General features: G+C 44.5%; 1 protein-coding gene across 2 annotated transcripts; it reads left to right on the plus strand.

Moving 5' to 3' along the window:
* Positions 1–2,211: 2,211 nt before the first annotated feature.
* On the plus strand, positions 2,212–12,458 carry FAM111A (family with sequence similarity 111 member A). 2 transcript variants are annotated; one of them, XM_035012920.1, is made up of 5 exons: positions 2,212–2,335; positions 4,929–4,958; positions 6,368–6,457; positions 7,208–7,321; positions 8,675–12,458. In XM_035012920.1, exons 4-5 carry the CDS (start codon positions 7,244–7,246, stop codon positions 10,403–10,405), a joined length of 1,809 nt encoding a protein of 602 aa, XP_034868811.1. In that variant the 5' UTR covers positions 2,212–2,335; positions 4,929–4,958; positions 6,368–6,457; positions 7,208–7,243; the 3' UTR covers positions 10,406–12,458. The 2 variants fall into 2 exon arrangements, with proteins under 2 accessions (XP_034868811.1, XP_034868812.1); XM_035012921.1 differs by having other exon boundaries at positions 6,375–6,457.
* Positions 12,459–13,595: the final 1,137 nt, after the last annotated feature.

The following is a 13,595-nucleotide window of genomic DNA, read 5'->3' on the forward strand; positions in this document are numbered from 1 at the left end:
TATTTATAAAAATGCTACTGTATTAAGTCCATTTGCTCATAACTGTTTAACAACATAAAAGCTAAAACAAAACAAAACAAAACCCCATAAAAGCAATAGGCAAGAAATAAAATGGAGAATATGCACGGGAAGAAAACTCATTCCATACTGTTACCTTTATATTCGACCTTGCATGTAAAAATTAATCTCTTCCTGTCACGGAAAAAACACCCCCCCCTGCTTCCCCCCCCCCCCCCCCCCCCGCAACAACTTACTGGCTGCAAATTAAGTATGGAAGAAAACACTTTTAGGGGCTAATGATGGGTAAGAGTTGTTCTCTGTAGACCTAATCTAGGAATGAAGAAAGGGTTATTAGAATTATACAAAATTATAGAAAGATTTAAGAAAAAAGTGATAGATACCTTGCTACATAGTAGGTGGAGTTGCACAGATGTCTCATAGATTAGAACAGATTTTATTTTAACTTTTCACTATCTTCTTGTGCACTAATATTTCATAGAGACAAAATGTTGAATTCTTAACATCCATGTTTGGGAAGCCTATTGTCTTCTAAGTCACTATTTTGTTTATACATTGAAATGTACAAAAGACAAAAAAAAAAAAAGGAAGGAGGGAGGGAGGGAAAAAAAAGAGGGGAAGGAAAGAGAAAAAGACACAGGAAATGCTTCACATTGGCATAAATACATTCTCAATGGACCAGACATTTAGATTTACTCTTCATTATAGGTCTTCTTACTCCATGGTATCTGCACAGGCAACGGCTTCAACAATACCAAAAAGGGACAACTTCACTCTTCTTCAGAGTTGAGATCATTTCTTAATTTACAGATAATATCTCAAAAGTCTATCAAGTGCTAACAAGTCAGCTGGAGTAATGGACCAGGAGGTTGCTGGTCAATGTTGGATAATCACCAGGATAGCTCTCCAAAACCAGATAGCTCAGATTGTTGGGCAGGTTCAACCCCAGTATTTTTACCACCTCTTGCTTGTCATTGAAATTTTTACTGCTTCAGAATCTACAATGAGAAAAAAAAGAATCAGCCAAAGTTAAGTCTTTGGCGATCATTGCATGCACTACTCTCAGGAGCACAGAAACTTCTAATAATTCAGAGAATGATAGTGAGTGGTGAAATTTTCATACAATTTGGGTTTTCTGTTTGTTTTTTGCCTTATTGAAGTTTACTCTTTCCAAACCCCAGAGAACCCACAGAAGAGGAGGCAGTAATTGTAGTTACTTTGGGAGTGCTGTATGCACATTAAGTCCGGTTCCCCCCAAATTATCACATATATTGTAGTTACCAACACACTTTTCAACCCTGTCACTCTACACACATCATCTCTTCCTCTGTCAATTGCAGAAAACGTGTCATGGTTGTAACTGTGGCTCCTTTTCAAATATAGAATCGAATGCGTGCACATCTGCTGTTGATGCAGATCCTTCAACAGCAGGCTGTCTGCAAGTCCTACCCTACTGGAGTTGTCAGCTCTGAGATTCTTATTCCTGGAGTCCCTACCGTTTTCTTCATCAGGATTGCAAACGTCTGCCTATATTGGTGGACGTTTGGAGAATCGATTCATGACAAGGTCGTTCACCCCACCTCCATTCTCGGCTTCCGCTTCTTCCTGATTGTCATAGTCATGGGACCTGTCCCATCCGCTGGGAACGCCGGAGTCGCCCAAGTCCCCTCCTCCCCACCCACCCGCGGCGCCTCCAGCGCGCTGGAGCTGGTGACACGCTGCAGACGCCTGGCTAGTGCCTCTGCCCTCACCTTCAACACGATCTGCAGGAGGGGACAGCCTGGCATCCGGAAGCCACGTTTCCACCCACCCACTTCCGCGGCGGGTCCCAGCGCGCAGGTCAGGAGCGGCCTCAGGGCCTCGCGTCCTGTGTCCCGCCTCCCGCTCCGTTCCCTCCCCCGGGACGGTCTCGGGGACTCAGGACTAGGGGAAGGAGGGGGATGAAGCAGGCAGTGATGGCAGCGAGCAGCACAGTGAGGCAGGTCCTGCTCGCGGGGCTGCGAACGCTTAGGGAGGGAGAGTGCGCGGACGGCCGCAGCCCCGGGTCCTGCCTGGGATTGCGTGCGCCTTGCAGCGCGAGGGTCCACACTCAGCCTTTCCCGCGCGGCCCTTGGCGGCTGGAGCGCGACCAATCGGCTTCCGCGGCAGGACAGCAGCCGCCCAATGAGAGCAAAGCGGCCCAGGATCTCTCGGGCCTCGGGTCAGATGCACAGACCGCTTCCCCAGAAGGCGGACTTCCTGGCTGGAGGCAAAGGTCCCCCCAGGGTCGCGAGTGAAGGCGAGCGAAGGCTAGGTCCGGGGCGAACTGTTCTCTTCGGTGAGTTACCCCTTTGGTTCTGGAGCTGACTTAGAGTTTAGAGAAAATTTATTGATGGACAGGGTCACGAGGGAGAAAAACCTCAGGCTGGGGAGAGGGGGCAGAAAACCCCCCTAAACCGGGATACTGTTGTTTCCTGAAAGGACTGAGGTCTGTCCCTGGAAACTTAGAGTAAAATGAAAGCATGTGTATCTCTTTTGCAGTGCCCAAGGGGAGAGCAGGTTCTAATTTTAAAAACTGATGTGTCTTTGAAGACCCAGCGTTAACTTTATTAAAATGTTTCCTAAGAAGATCAGCCTCTCTGTGTCTGAATTCTGCGTATAGCAAACAAATCATGTCAAATGTGTTTTCCTGAGTGAGCTTCTTTCCAAGATAAAATACTCAGTACTCTAAGTGACAAATGGTGACTATGTTCTCAAGCATGTTCATCATTAAGAGTACTGAAGCCATCTACATTCACATAGCTTGCTAACTACATTAATACTTTAATATGACTTATCTTCTCTTTTCATCAACATAAATTTACTATACCAGGAAACTTCTGCCCAGGGACATGAAAGTTGCAAATATCTTTATTGTTTACTCCAGTAACTTCCTCAAAGACCCCAGCACTCTTCAGTTGAAAACATCAAAGTACAGTTTCCATCCCAAACCTTCTTGAAAATCCTTGCCTGTCATCCACCAATCCTAAACTGTCACCCAATGCTTACCCTCTCCTAACTAATCCCCCACATTAAAGACCCGACTTAAACCAGACTTCAAAGTCTCAGTAAAGAGCCCAAACTTGCTCTCCCCTTTCTGAGACACTACCAAAGTTCTGTTCGCCATAACCTCAAGAAGCAGTAGGCTTGGCTTTGTTTTATCAACAGGCGGTTGGTTCTGTTGAGACTTCTGGGAGCCAGCGTTTGACCTCCTTGGAGGCCTCACAACACCTAGTCAGTTTCTGCTGCCGTGTGCCTCTGAGATCCCTTGAACTTTCTCTCCGGTTCTCTCTGAACTCAAAGGTGGGAAAGGTGGATCTTGCATGATGAGGTTCAGCTCCAGCTTCTTTTTGTTGCGTTCCCCCAAGTGCTGAGTTGATTTTGCCCTTGGGAGGAAAGAAACCTTTTAAGGAATCCTTTTGATTATCTGACCAAAACTTTAAAAGGTCTAGATTTGACGAAAATCCGCCTTCTTAGCAATACAACAATTGGTCTCTGCCCGTGTCAGCTGTGGCTGTCCTTGTGTGACAGGAAAGTTCACAGGGGAGAGAAGAGGCCTAGACTCCCATGTCTGTTTCTCAAACGAGCCGTGGGGACGAAAGACCTTGGGAAGATTTTGTTTCAGGCTGGAGGGACAGAGACAAACACGCTAATATTTTATTCTGGAGACCCCCGACAGCCAGGCCAGCTTCCCGGGTGTCCAAAGAAGCGAAGGCCCAGAGGTGGCGGTGGGGAGGGGCGCGTGGATTTGGAGGCTGAGGCTGTTAGAAGCCGGGCAGATAAGAAAGTGGAAGGAACCCAACAGCCCGCCGAGCAGCGGATCGCAACCGGCGGGACGCCTCGAACCACAGCCCCCGCCTCCCGCCCGCTCCGCCCGCTCGGCCCGCTGAGCTAGCGGGGCGCGCCTCCCAGGCCAGCTCCCGGCGAGGGCTCAGAGGCCCTGGCTGCCTCCAATAAGCACCGGCCTCGGCTGGGCGCTGGATTCAAGCCCCGGGTGCGGCCGGCCGGCGAGGGGTGGGTGAGCGCGCGTGAGCCTGCGGGGCTGGGGCGGAGGGCTGGGGTCTGCTGGCCGGGGCGGGACCCAGAGGGCCCAGCTTTTATTTCCGCGGCGGCTGCTTGTCACGTCGCGTACTGGGGGGAGCGGGGTGGCGGCCCTGCGGGAGGCCTAGGTCGGCTGAGACCCGATCCCTCTCCTACAGTCCGGCTCAGCTCTGCGCACTTGCTCCAGAGAGGAGGGGGAGGAGCGGGAGAGAGGAGGGGGAGGCGAGGGAGGAAGAAAGGGGAGGAGTGGGAGAGGAAGAGGCGGGGAGGAGCTAGAAGGAGGAGCAGCAGAGAGAGCTTGGGGAGGTAGAGGAAGAGGGGAAGAGAGAGATGAGTTGGGGGAGGAATTCCAAGGGAGAGCCTCTGGGTGGGCAGGAAATGGACCAAGGACCGGCTGTATATCTTTATCTCCTTACTGGAGGACTTAAGGCAAGCCCTTTAGGTCAGCAGAGCCTTCTCCAACTCCAAGAGTGGGCTGGAGTAGGATACCTAGCTAAGGACACTTCACATTTACTATTACATGGTTCACGCTGGATACTGGAAATGATGTTGGCGGGGGGAATGTTGGGGTGTTTTCTTAATCTCTTGCCCCTTTCCACTGTGAATGCTCAAGTTCATCCCAGTGTAGTGCAAAATTCACATTTCCTTCTGTCCACTTCATATTCCTTTTTTGGTCCATATGTGATAATCACTCCTAAATCTCCTAGGTTCTCTCTCAGTCCCTAAGGTTGGGTCATCATCAACGGACACACTGAAACCCCAGATTCTCTTAATTGTTGGACAGTTAAGTTCTTGCCTTCAAGGATCTTCCAACACAGCCCAGTGATAGGTATCTGTTTTTGTTTCCCCAGGTTCTCTGCTGTCTAAAAAGTATCCCTGTGGTAAGTATATTGATATTGATAATAGTAACAGTAGCAATATTTACTGTGCATCCTGTTATGTGCCAGGCCCTGTTCTAAAGGCTTTTCATGCATTCTATTTCTCAGTCTTCACAAGGGAATCAGATTCCACCGCTCCTCCCATCTTAGAGCTGTGGACAAGGAGATAGCAGTTAATTAACATGCCCAAGGTCAGGCAGCCAGTAAAAGGTAATCTGATACTGGAACCCAGGTGGTCTTACAAAAACTCCCTTTGATACAGCACCTTCAGATTCTTTACCTCACTTAGAGTCATTGCCTCATTTTACAAACAGGAGAGTTAGGCTCAGAGATGCTAGAGTTTCCTGGGTAGCTCATTACCAGTAAAGAATGAAGCCACTGCTCCTGCTCCATAGTGAAATGGTTCGAAGAATAGTCATAGTCTTTAGAGAACTTGAACTTGACAAGAAACAGATGCGCTAGAGCATAAGTTAACCACATGATAAAGCAGCCCAGGAGGTGAACGTTCTGCAGACAACTTCTCTGTTCTGTTTAATAAATCAGGGCCTTTTCTAGAATGAAAGAGACATAATAATTAAAGACAATTGTGCACCTCAATTGGCTCTTTGTCCAAATAAAATAGTATTGTGATTATGCAAGAAAAAGTTCTTAATTTGTAGAGCTGGAAAGAGACAATTAGGGATAAAATGTCACGATGTATCTAAGTGTAAAATAATCTAGGAAAATAAAAAGATGATGCAAATTTATCAAAAAATAAACAATCATTAACTCTATGTGATAGGCATATGGAAATTCATTATCCTATTCTCTTTTTTTGTTGTTCCTATTTGAAAATGTTCATAATCAAAAGTATACTCTCTGGAGCTTTGCGACCTTGAGTAAATAGTTTAATCTCTCTGGATGCTCAACTTTTTTATTAGTAAAATGGAACTAATAATACCTATCACACAGAGTTGGAAGAATTAAATGAGGTAATTTATAAAAAAGCACTTAGGATAGGTCATAGCATCTCATGTGCATACTCCATTCATTCATTGGATCTTTACAAATGTCTTTTTTAAAAAGATTTTATTTATTTATTTGACAGAGAGAGAGAAAAAGAGAGAGGGCACAAGCAAGGGGAACAGGAGAGGGAGAAGTAGACTCCCTGCTGAGCAGGGAGCCTGATGTGGGACTTGATCCCAGGACCCTGAGATCATGACCGACCTGAGCCCAAGGCAGACTCTTAACCGACTGAGCCACTCAGGCGCCCCACAAATGTGTCTTTATTGAGAGCTCGCCACATGCCAGGCATCGTGGTACATGTTGGGATACTGAACACAGAGAGCTGCTGCCCTCCATGGCTTTTGTTCTATTTATTGCTAATGAGGATTTCAGTGTTTTATTTACATTGTTCATTCTCTTCTGGGGAGACATCAGAGGAAAGATAGAAGGAAAAATATCCCTTCAAACAAACAAAAAAAAAAACAAGGAGCAACTAAACTTCCTGACTATCTTCCCAGGTAAACTCTCATTTCAAGATTATTTTTTTTAAAAGATTTTATTTATTTATTTGACAGAGAGAGAGACAGCGAGAGAGGGAACACAAGCAGAGGGAGTGGGAGAGGGAGAAGCAGGCTTCCCACTGAGCGTGGAGCCCGATGTGGGGCTCAATCCCAGGACCCTGGGATCATGACCTCAGCCAAAGGCAGACGCCCAACAACTGAGCCACCCAGGCGCCCTCATTCCAAGATTATTTTGTCTTTATGGTTCTTTTCCCATCCATCCCCTGTAATTACACCATCCCTGTGCCATCTCCACCTTAAATGCAGGCCAGATTTTAACATCCCCGTAACTAGAACACACTTTTGAATTCTCATACTACAAACCCTTCTGCATTTGAATTCCATCTCTGCCACGTGGCTCTGGCCTTGAGGGTCACCTACCTTCTCTGAGTTATATTTTCTTCATCTGCAAAAAGCAAATATACCAGCTTCGCATAGTTTCTAGGGGAATTGGCAATTGGAGAAAATTTCGGTAAAGTATTTAGTATAGTACCTGACAGGCACAGGCTCCCTCCATAAAAGGGAGCTTTTATCATCAAGGTGATTGTAGTTGTTGGATAAGCTCTCTACTTGCTAAGTTAACATCTCTGAAGAGAGGGATGCTAGAGGCAAAGGGGAAGGGTAGGGTAAGGGGTCCCATCAGTGTTATCCTCTACAATTAACATAGCTATGAAAATGCCACTCTAACTTGAACCTTTTTGAAATTAGTGTTTCAGCTAACTGTCCATTCATCTTCAAGCCATCATGAGCCCTAAGAAGCGCAGGTCACAGATCGCGTTCGATGAGAAGAGTAATATGAAAATTGAGCACTATTTCTCTCAGGTATGTTTGTAAATACTATTTATGGAATATGCCAATATGAGACATAGCTCTCCTTGACCCTGGGTATCATAGTGCTTTCTGCCAAGAAATTACCTTCTTGTAGGTTGAGGATATTGTTAAAATCTTTCTCATCCATTTTATTCTACTTTTTAGTTTTAATACAGTTTTAATACAAATCTTGGCCACATCAAAAGAGCCTTCAGTAAAAAGCTATTGTAACACTTCCTGAACAACAACAACAACAAATCTACTATAATGTATTACAGTCAACTATAGAATAAAAAAATTAATACTATTTCATGGCATGAAAATATATACTACTCCAAATATGGCTAATCTGTTTGATCACAGTAATAACCTACATTTGTGCCATGCTTTCTAGTTTTTGAAACAAATTCTAAAATAATCATCCTTATCATAACCTTATTAGGCAGGGAGGGAGGATTTTATTATCCTCAATTTATGCAGAGAGAGAAATGACTTCTTGCTTGAGACAGACTTGTCTCAGACGAGGGAGGACTTGCACTTTTATTTACTGACATTAAGTCAGGGCTTTTTCTAATAAAGGGGCTCTGTTATCATATCAAACCCTCACATTCTTTCCTGAGTCTGAAATGTTCCTTGCATTTATCAAGAAGAAGGCTGAGAATTTTGAGAATTTGAGGATGCAACGTAAAAGCTTTCATTTGTTTTCTTTTTTCTGGTTGTAACTAGAATATCCAAGTATCCAGGGAAGGTGAGAAAAGCCTAGTTATGCTTCTCTTTGTCCTACTTCATGACAAAGCCAGCTAATAACCATGTGCTACCTGGTTCCCTTATTTGAAAAGGGATCTGCCCTAGAATCTTCTGAATAGTTGGAGATCCATTACAGTGTTCCAACAAGGATGTTTCTGACAACACTGGGCTGAAGAGATGCTCTTTGAGAGTTTGTTATATTGTGCCCAGAGTAAACTTATATTACCTTATGTTCCTTTTTTTTTTTTTTTATCCAGAATATTAGCACCATTACAAAGAAGGGAAGCAAAAGTTAATCTGTTAATGTGCCAGTCATCGTGCTAGGTATTGTCACCGATGGCGGTACACTGAATCTTTACAACCATCCTGCCTTGTTATTTCCATGACCAGCAAGTGATCTTGCCACTATATGAACTTGTATCTGTCCACACCAATGCCATGATGAATGTGACTTGGGAAAAATGTCTCATTCAGGCATAGAAATCAAATGCTCTTAATTTTTCAGGGAATTTGATGAATTCTATTTGATTGAATTTGATTTGATTCTATTCTATTTGATGAATCCTCCTTGTGTAAGGTTGTATTCAGGGTTTTAAAGCATTTAACATTTATTTTTAGGTCAATAAAAACCACGAGAATAATTCCAGTATTCCTCAAATGAAGATGGGCTCTAAAAAAGGTCCAAAAGATATAACTAACACCCAGGCTCAAGGACCCAAAGACCAGACCATGCCCCCAAGCAAGACAATTTACATCACCTTGGCTGTGAACCACAGGAAACACGTGCTCACACATAGTGAAGGGGTTAGCTTATACGCAGCACTCAACACTCTAAAGGCCGTCAAGAAGGAACTAAAAACTCAGCAGGGCAAAGAAATGCTGGTGCTTGGCACGGAAGGAATTGAAGGCTACCTCAATCTTGGAATGCCCCTCAGTTGCTTTCCTGAAAGGTGCCACGTGCTAATCACATTTGCCCAGAGTAGAAGTAGGCAGAAAGAAGGGAGCCAGGTATTCGGCCGGCATGACAAGGTATCCCCTGCCTGTGTCAAATTTTATATTCATGCAGTTGGGAAGAGAAAGAAAAGGATAGTTAAGCGTGGGCATCTTCACAAAGAAGGGTGCAAACTCTGCGTCTACGCTTTCAAAGGAGAAACCATCAAGGACGCCGTGTGCAAGGATGGAAGGTTTCTCCCCTTTCTGGAGAAGGAGGACTGGAGACTCATCAAAAACCTGGACTCCATTCTAGAAAGCGCACAGACCGTTGACAACCTGGAAGGCGAGCTCTTTGAGGTGGAAGTTGAGAAAACCACGACGGGCTCTGGAGCCGGAGCTGCTCAGAATTTGGAGTCAGAGGAAAGAAACACCTGTGTGTTGAGAGAAGAAATTGTAGCTCAGTACCCCAGTTTGAAGAAAGAAAGTGAAAAACTCAGAGACAACTTCAAGAAGAAACTGGGAAATAAAAAGAACAAAGCTTCATTATTTAAATTGCATAAAGTAAACTTTGGGAAACTGACAAAAAACTCTACCCTGGTAAAAATGCACAAACTTCTTTCTCATCTCAGTGACTCAGTTGGGTACCTGTCATGGGACAACAATGGAAATAGGGGTTCTGCCACCTGCTTTGTTTTTAACAGGCTGTTCATTTTAACTTGTCGGCACACAGTAAATGACATTGTGGGAAAAGGAATAGACCCAAGTAAGTGGGCAGACATAATTGGTCAGTGCGTAAGGGTGACGTTTAGTTATGAAGGGCCCCCCGAGAAAGAAGAGAACTGCTTTTTCGTTGAGCCTTGGTTTAAGGTATCTGATGCAACTCTCGATTATGCCATTCTGCAACTGAAGGCAAATGGACAACAAGTACCTCTGGGACTCTATCACAGAATTGCTCCTGCACCACTTAGTGGGCTGATATATATCATTGGCCACCCGTATGGAGAGGCAAAGTCTAGTGATGCTTGCACTGTGATCCCTCTGGAGCAGCGAGTAGGGAAATTTCAGGAACATCCTCAGGCTAGAGAGGGAGAGGGTAGCCATGATGATATGCAATATATCCATATGTACACTCAAAGAAGCTTCCAGGACATCGCTCATGATCCTGATGTAATTACCTATGACACCTCTTTTTACTTTGGGGCTTCTGGCTCCCCAGTGTTTGATGCAAAAGGTTCATTGGTAGCCATGCATACTGCTGGCTTCACTTATATGTACCAAATTGGGTTATCTCATGTCGTTGAGTTTGGGTGTACTATGGAATCCATCCTCCTTCATATCAAGCAAAACCATGGATGGTGGTTTACAGAAGAATGTATAAATCAGCAGGATGTGGAAATGGTGAGTGATGAGGATTGAGGATGGTGAGAATTCAGTTTATTTCCTCGCTTCAGTGGAGTTGTTATTCCATAGGCAATGGTGATCATTTCCTAAATTCCAAAATGGTTACTTCTGTTATGAAAAGTTACTGTTATAGAGCACTTCCCATGCACCACTTCTCTAAACACATGAAGACTATAATCCTAACAAGTGGGCTGTTAACCTGTTTTTAAAGTCGAGCAATGGGAAGAATGATGGGATTGTGACACTTAACACTGGTGTCAGGTGTGTGTGTGTGTGTTTTCCCTATCTTCTGTGTCTTCCCCTAAGTTCAAGTGCTTGAAGGCAGGATCTAACACTTGTTCATCTCTTTATCTGCGGTGTCTGGAAGATGGAAAGCAAGTGCTTAGAAAATGTGTGGGTCAATCAGTAGCACAATTTAGGGCTGCAGTTAATCTTAATTGAGGAACTAAATGCTTGGTTAGAAATAATCTCACACAAAATCTTTAGAATTTCCCAAATCTTCATATTACTAAAACCCAGGATATATGTGTTCTGAAATTCAGAGGGTAATACCACTCTTCCTATATTTATCAGGCTATTAGGGCAAAGAGAATGTCTTAAAGATCATATCACTGTGATCTTAATGCCCTTAGTTTTTACCTTTTTTGTTCTAGGATCGCAAGCAGCATAGCACATTACATTTAGTTGTATGTCTCCTTAGGCTCCTCTTGCCTGTTCTCAGACTTTGACTAGTGACCTTGACAGTTAAGAAGAGTACTGGTCAGGTATTTTGTAGGATGTCCTTCTGTTGGAATTTGTCTGATGATTAGACTGGGGTTGTGGGGTTTGGAGACTGGAGGGGCAAAGTGCCTTTTCACCACATCATATCAAGGGTACATATCCCTTTGACATATCCTCATTGGTGTGTTGTTTGTTTCCTGGTTTTTTTGAGCACTTTCTTATGTTGCACTCCTACAAGATGCCCCAGGCTCCGCTTGTATATTTCCTGCCCCAGCCCTAGAATCAGCCATTTCTCCAAGGAGCCATGGTTACTTTTCATGGAGAACAGTGTTAGAAACCAAGATCTGGGCACTAGGTATGCTTGTTGCTATCGGGTGTTATTTCTTTTATGCTCACTCAGCAGCCGGAGAAAACAAATATGTGTGTATATATTAACTTATGTACAGTCATCCTTCCCAGCTTATTCTTGATTTTGTTTTCTGGGCCTTCAGTTTCCTGTGGTCAGATGATCTTCCTTCTGACTTATTGCCAGGTCAGTGGTAGCCTAATGCTGGGTCACGGGACCTATGTCATCCAGTTCACTTCATCCCCTCAGGTGGGCAATTTACCACCTCACATCATCATAACAGGAAGGATGAGTGCAGTACAATAAGGTATTTTGAGAGAGGGAGAGAGTTCTATCTTATTAGGTATTGCTAATCTCTCACTGTGCCTCATTTAAACATTAAACCTCTTCATAAGTATGTGTGTAGAGGAGAAAACAGAGTATATATAGGTTTCAGGCATCCCCTAGGGGTCTTGGAACGTATACCCCGCAGATAAGGGGGAGGGCCACTGCATATACATATATCTACAAACATTCCTACGTGTAAATGTCTGGATGTATAATTAAGTTGAACCCGTTTTTACTGATGTCTCCCACTGTAGTCCAGTCCCCCATGGGTCATTTCGCCTCCTCCCTTGCTCATCTGTGAACTCCCAGTCCAACAGTGAGAAACTTGGCTCTGACCATCCCCCACTCCCTTAATTGTTTAATTCGGTATTCATGCAAAGCGGCGTCAGAATTTTTCACCTGTACGGGGACGGGAAATAACATGGCCAGCTACAGTGGGGTGTGTGTGTGCCACCCCTTTTGCCTCTAGTCTTACAGACTCACTCCCAAAGTGACTGGGGTCAGTACTTGTCGTTCCATGCCCTTCAGTGAGGTGTTTTGTACATTTGCAGTGCAGTTAGGTTCTCTCGTCACAGTCTCCACTCTTTCCTTTCACCTCTCAACCTAAGTGACATTTAAAATTTGCATATATCGGGACATCTGGGTGGCTCAGTCGGCTAAGCAACCAACTCTGGATTTTGGAGCAGGTTGTGGTCTCAGGGTCTCGGGATCGAGCCCTGCATCACGCTTCACGCTTAGTGCAGAGTCTGCTTCAGGATTCTCTCCTTCTCCCTCTGCCCCTCCCCCTGCTCATGCTGTCTGGCTCTAAAAATAAATAAATGAATAAATCTTTTTTTTTTTAAGATTTTATTTATTTATTTGAGAGAGAGAGAATGACAGAGAGCAAGCACATGAGAGGGGGGAGGGTCAGAGGGAGAAGCAGACTCCCTGCCAAGCAGGGAGCCCGATGCGGGACTCTATCCAGGGAGTCTAGGATCATGACCTGAGCCGAAGGCAGTCGCTTAACCAACTGAGCCACCCAGGCGCCCCTGAATAAATCTTTTTAAATTTGCATATATCAAGGTTCACTGTCCATGCTGTGAGTTCTGTGGGTCTTAACAAGTGCAACAATGTCAGATCTCTACCATTACAATGTTGTACAGAATTGCTTCACCAGCCTCAAAGTCCCCTGTGCTTCACCTGCTTCTCCCTCCCTCTCCCCTACACCCCTGGGGACCACGGATCCATTTTACTGTCTTTATAGTTTTGCCTTTTTGCAGAATGTTACCGGAGTGGAATCATACAGTATGGAGCCTCTTCAGCTTGACTTCTTTCACTTAGCAATATTCAACGAAGGTTGCTCTGCATCTTTTTGTGGCTTGAGAGCTCATTGATTTTTGCCACTGAATAATATTCTCTTGTATGGATATACCACACTTTGTACATTCATTTACCTTTTGGAAGATATCTTAGTTGCTTCAGTGTTTGGTGATTATGAATAAAGCTGCTGTAAGCATTTGCGTACAAATGTTTGTGTGAACCTAAGTTCTCAACTCAATTGGGTAAATACCTCAGGGTGTGATTACTGGACTGTCTGGTAAGATTGTGTTTAACTCTGTAAGGATCTGCCAAACTATCTTCCAGCGTGGCCCTCCCATTTTGCCTTTCCAGCAGCAGTGAATGCGAGTTCCCATTGCCTCACATCCTCACTAGCATTTTGTGGTGTCAGGTTTTTTTTTTGTTTTTTGTTTTGTTTTTTTTTGGGGGGGGGCGGGGATTGTAGGCCTACTAATAGTGTTGGAATGCCTGGTATTCTTTAGGGGATTATGGGAT

This window comes from Mirounga leonina, unplaced genomic scaffold (genome assembly GCF_011800145.1).
Source record: "Mirounga leonina isolate KUSES-001 unplaced genomic scaffold, KU_Mleo_1.0 Mir_166, whole genome shotgun sequence".
NCBI lineage: Eukaryota > Metazoa > Chordata > Mammalia > Carnivora > Phocidae > Mirounga > Mirounga leonina.

Coding starts and splice junctions, on each gene's coding strand:
- FAM111A (XM_035012920.1), top strand. CDS start 7,244: ATGAGCCCTAAGAAGCGCAGGTCACAGATCGCGTTCGATGAGAAGAGT. Junction 7,322..8,674: donor TTGAGCACTATTTCTCTCAG/GTATGTTTGTAA, acceptor ATTTATTTTTAG/GTCAATAAAAACCACGAGAA.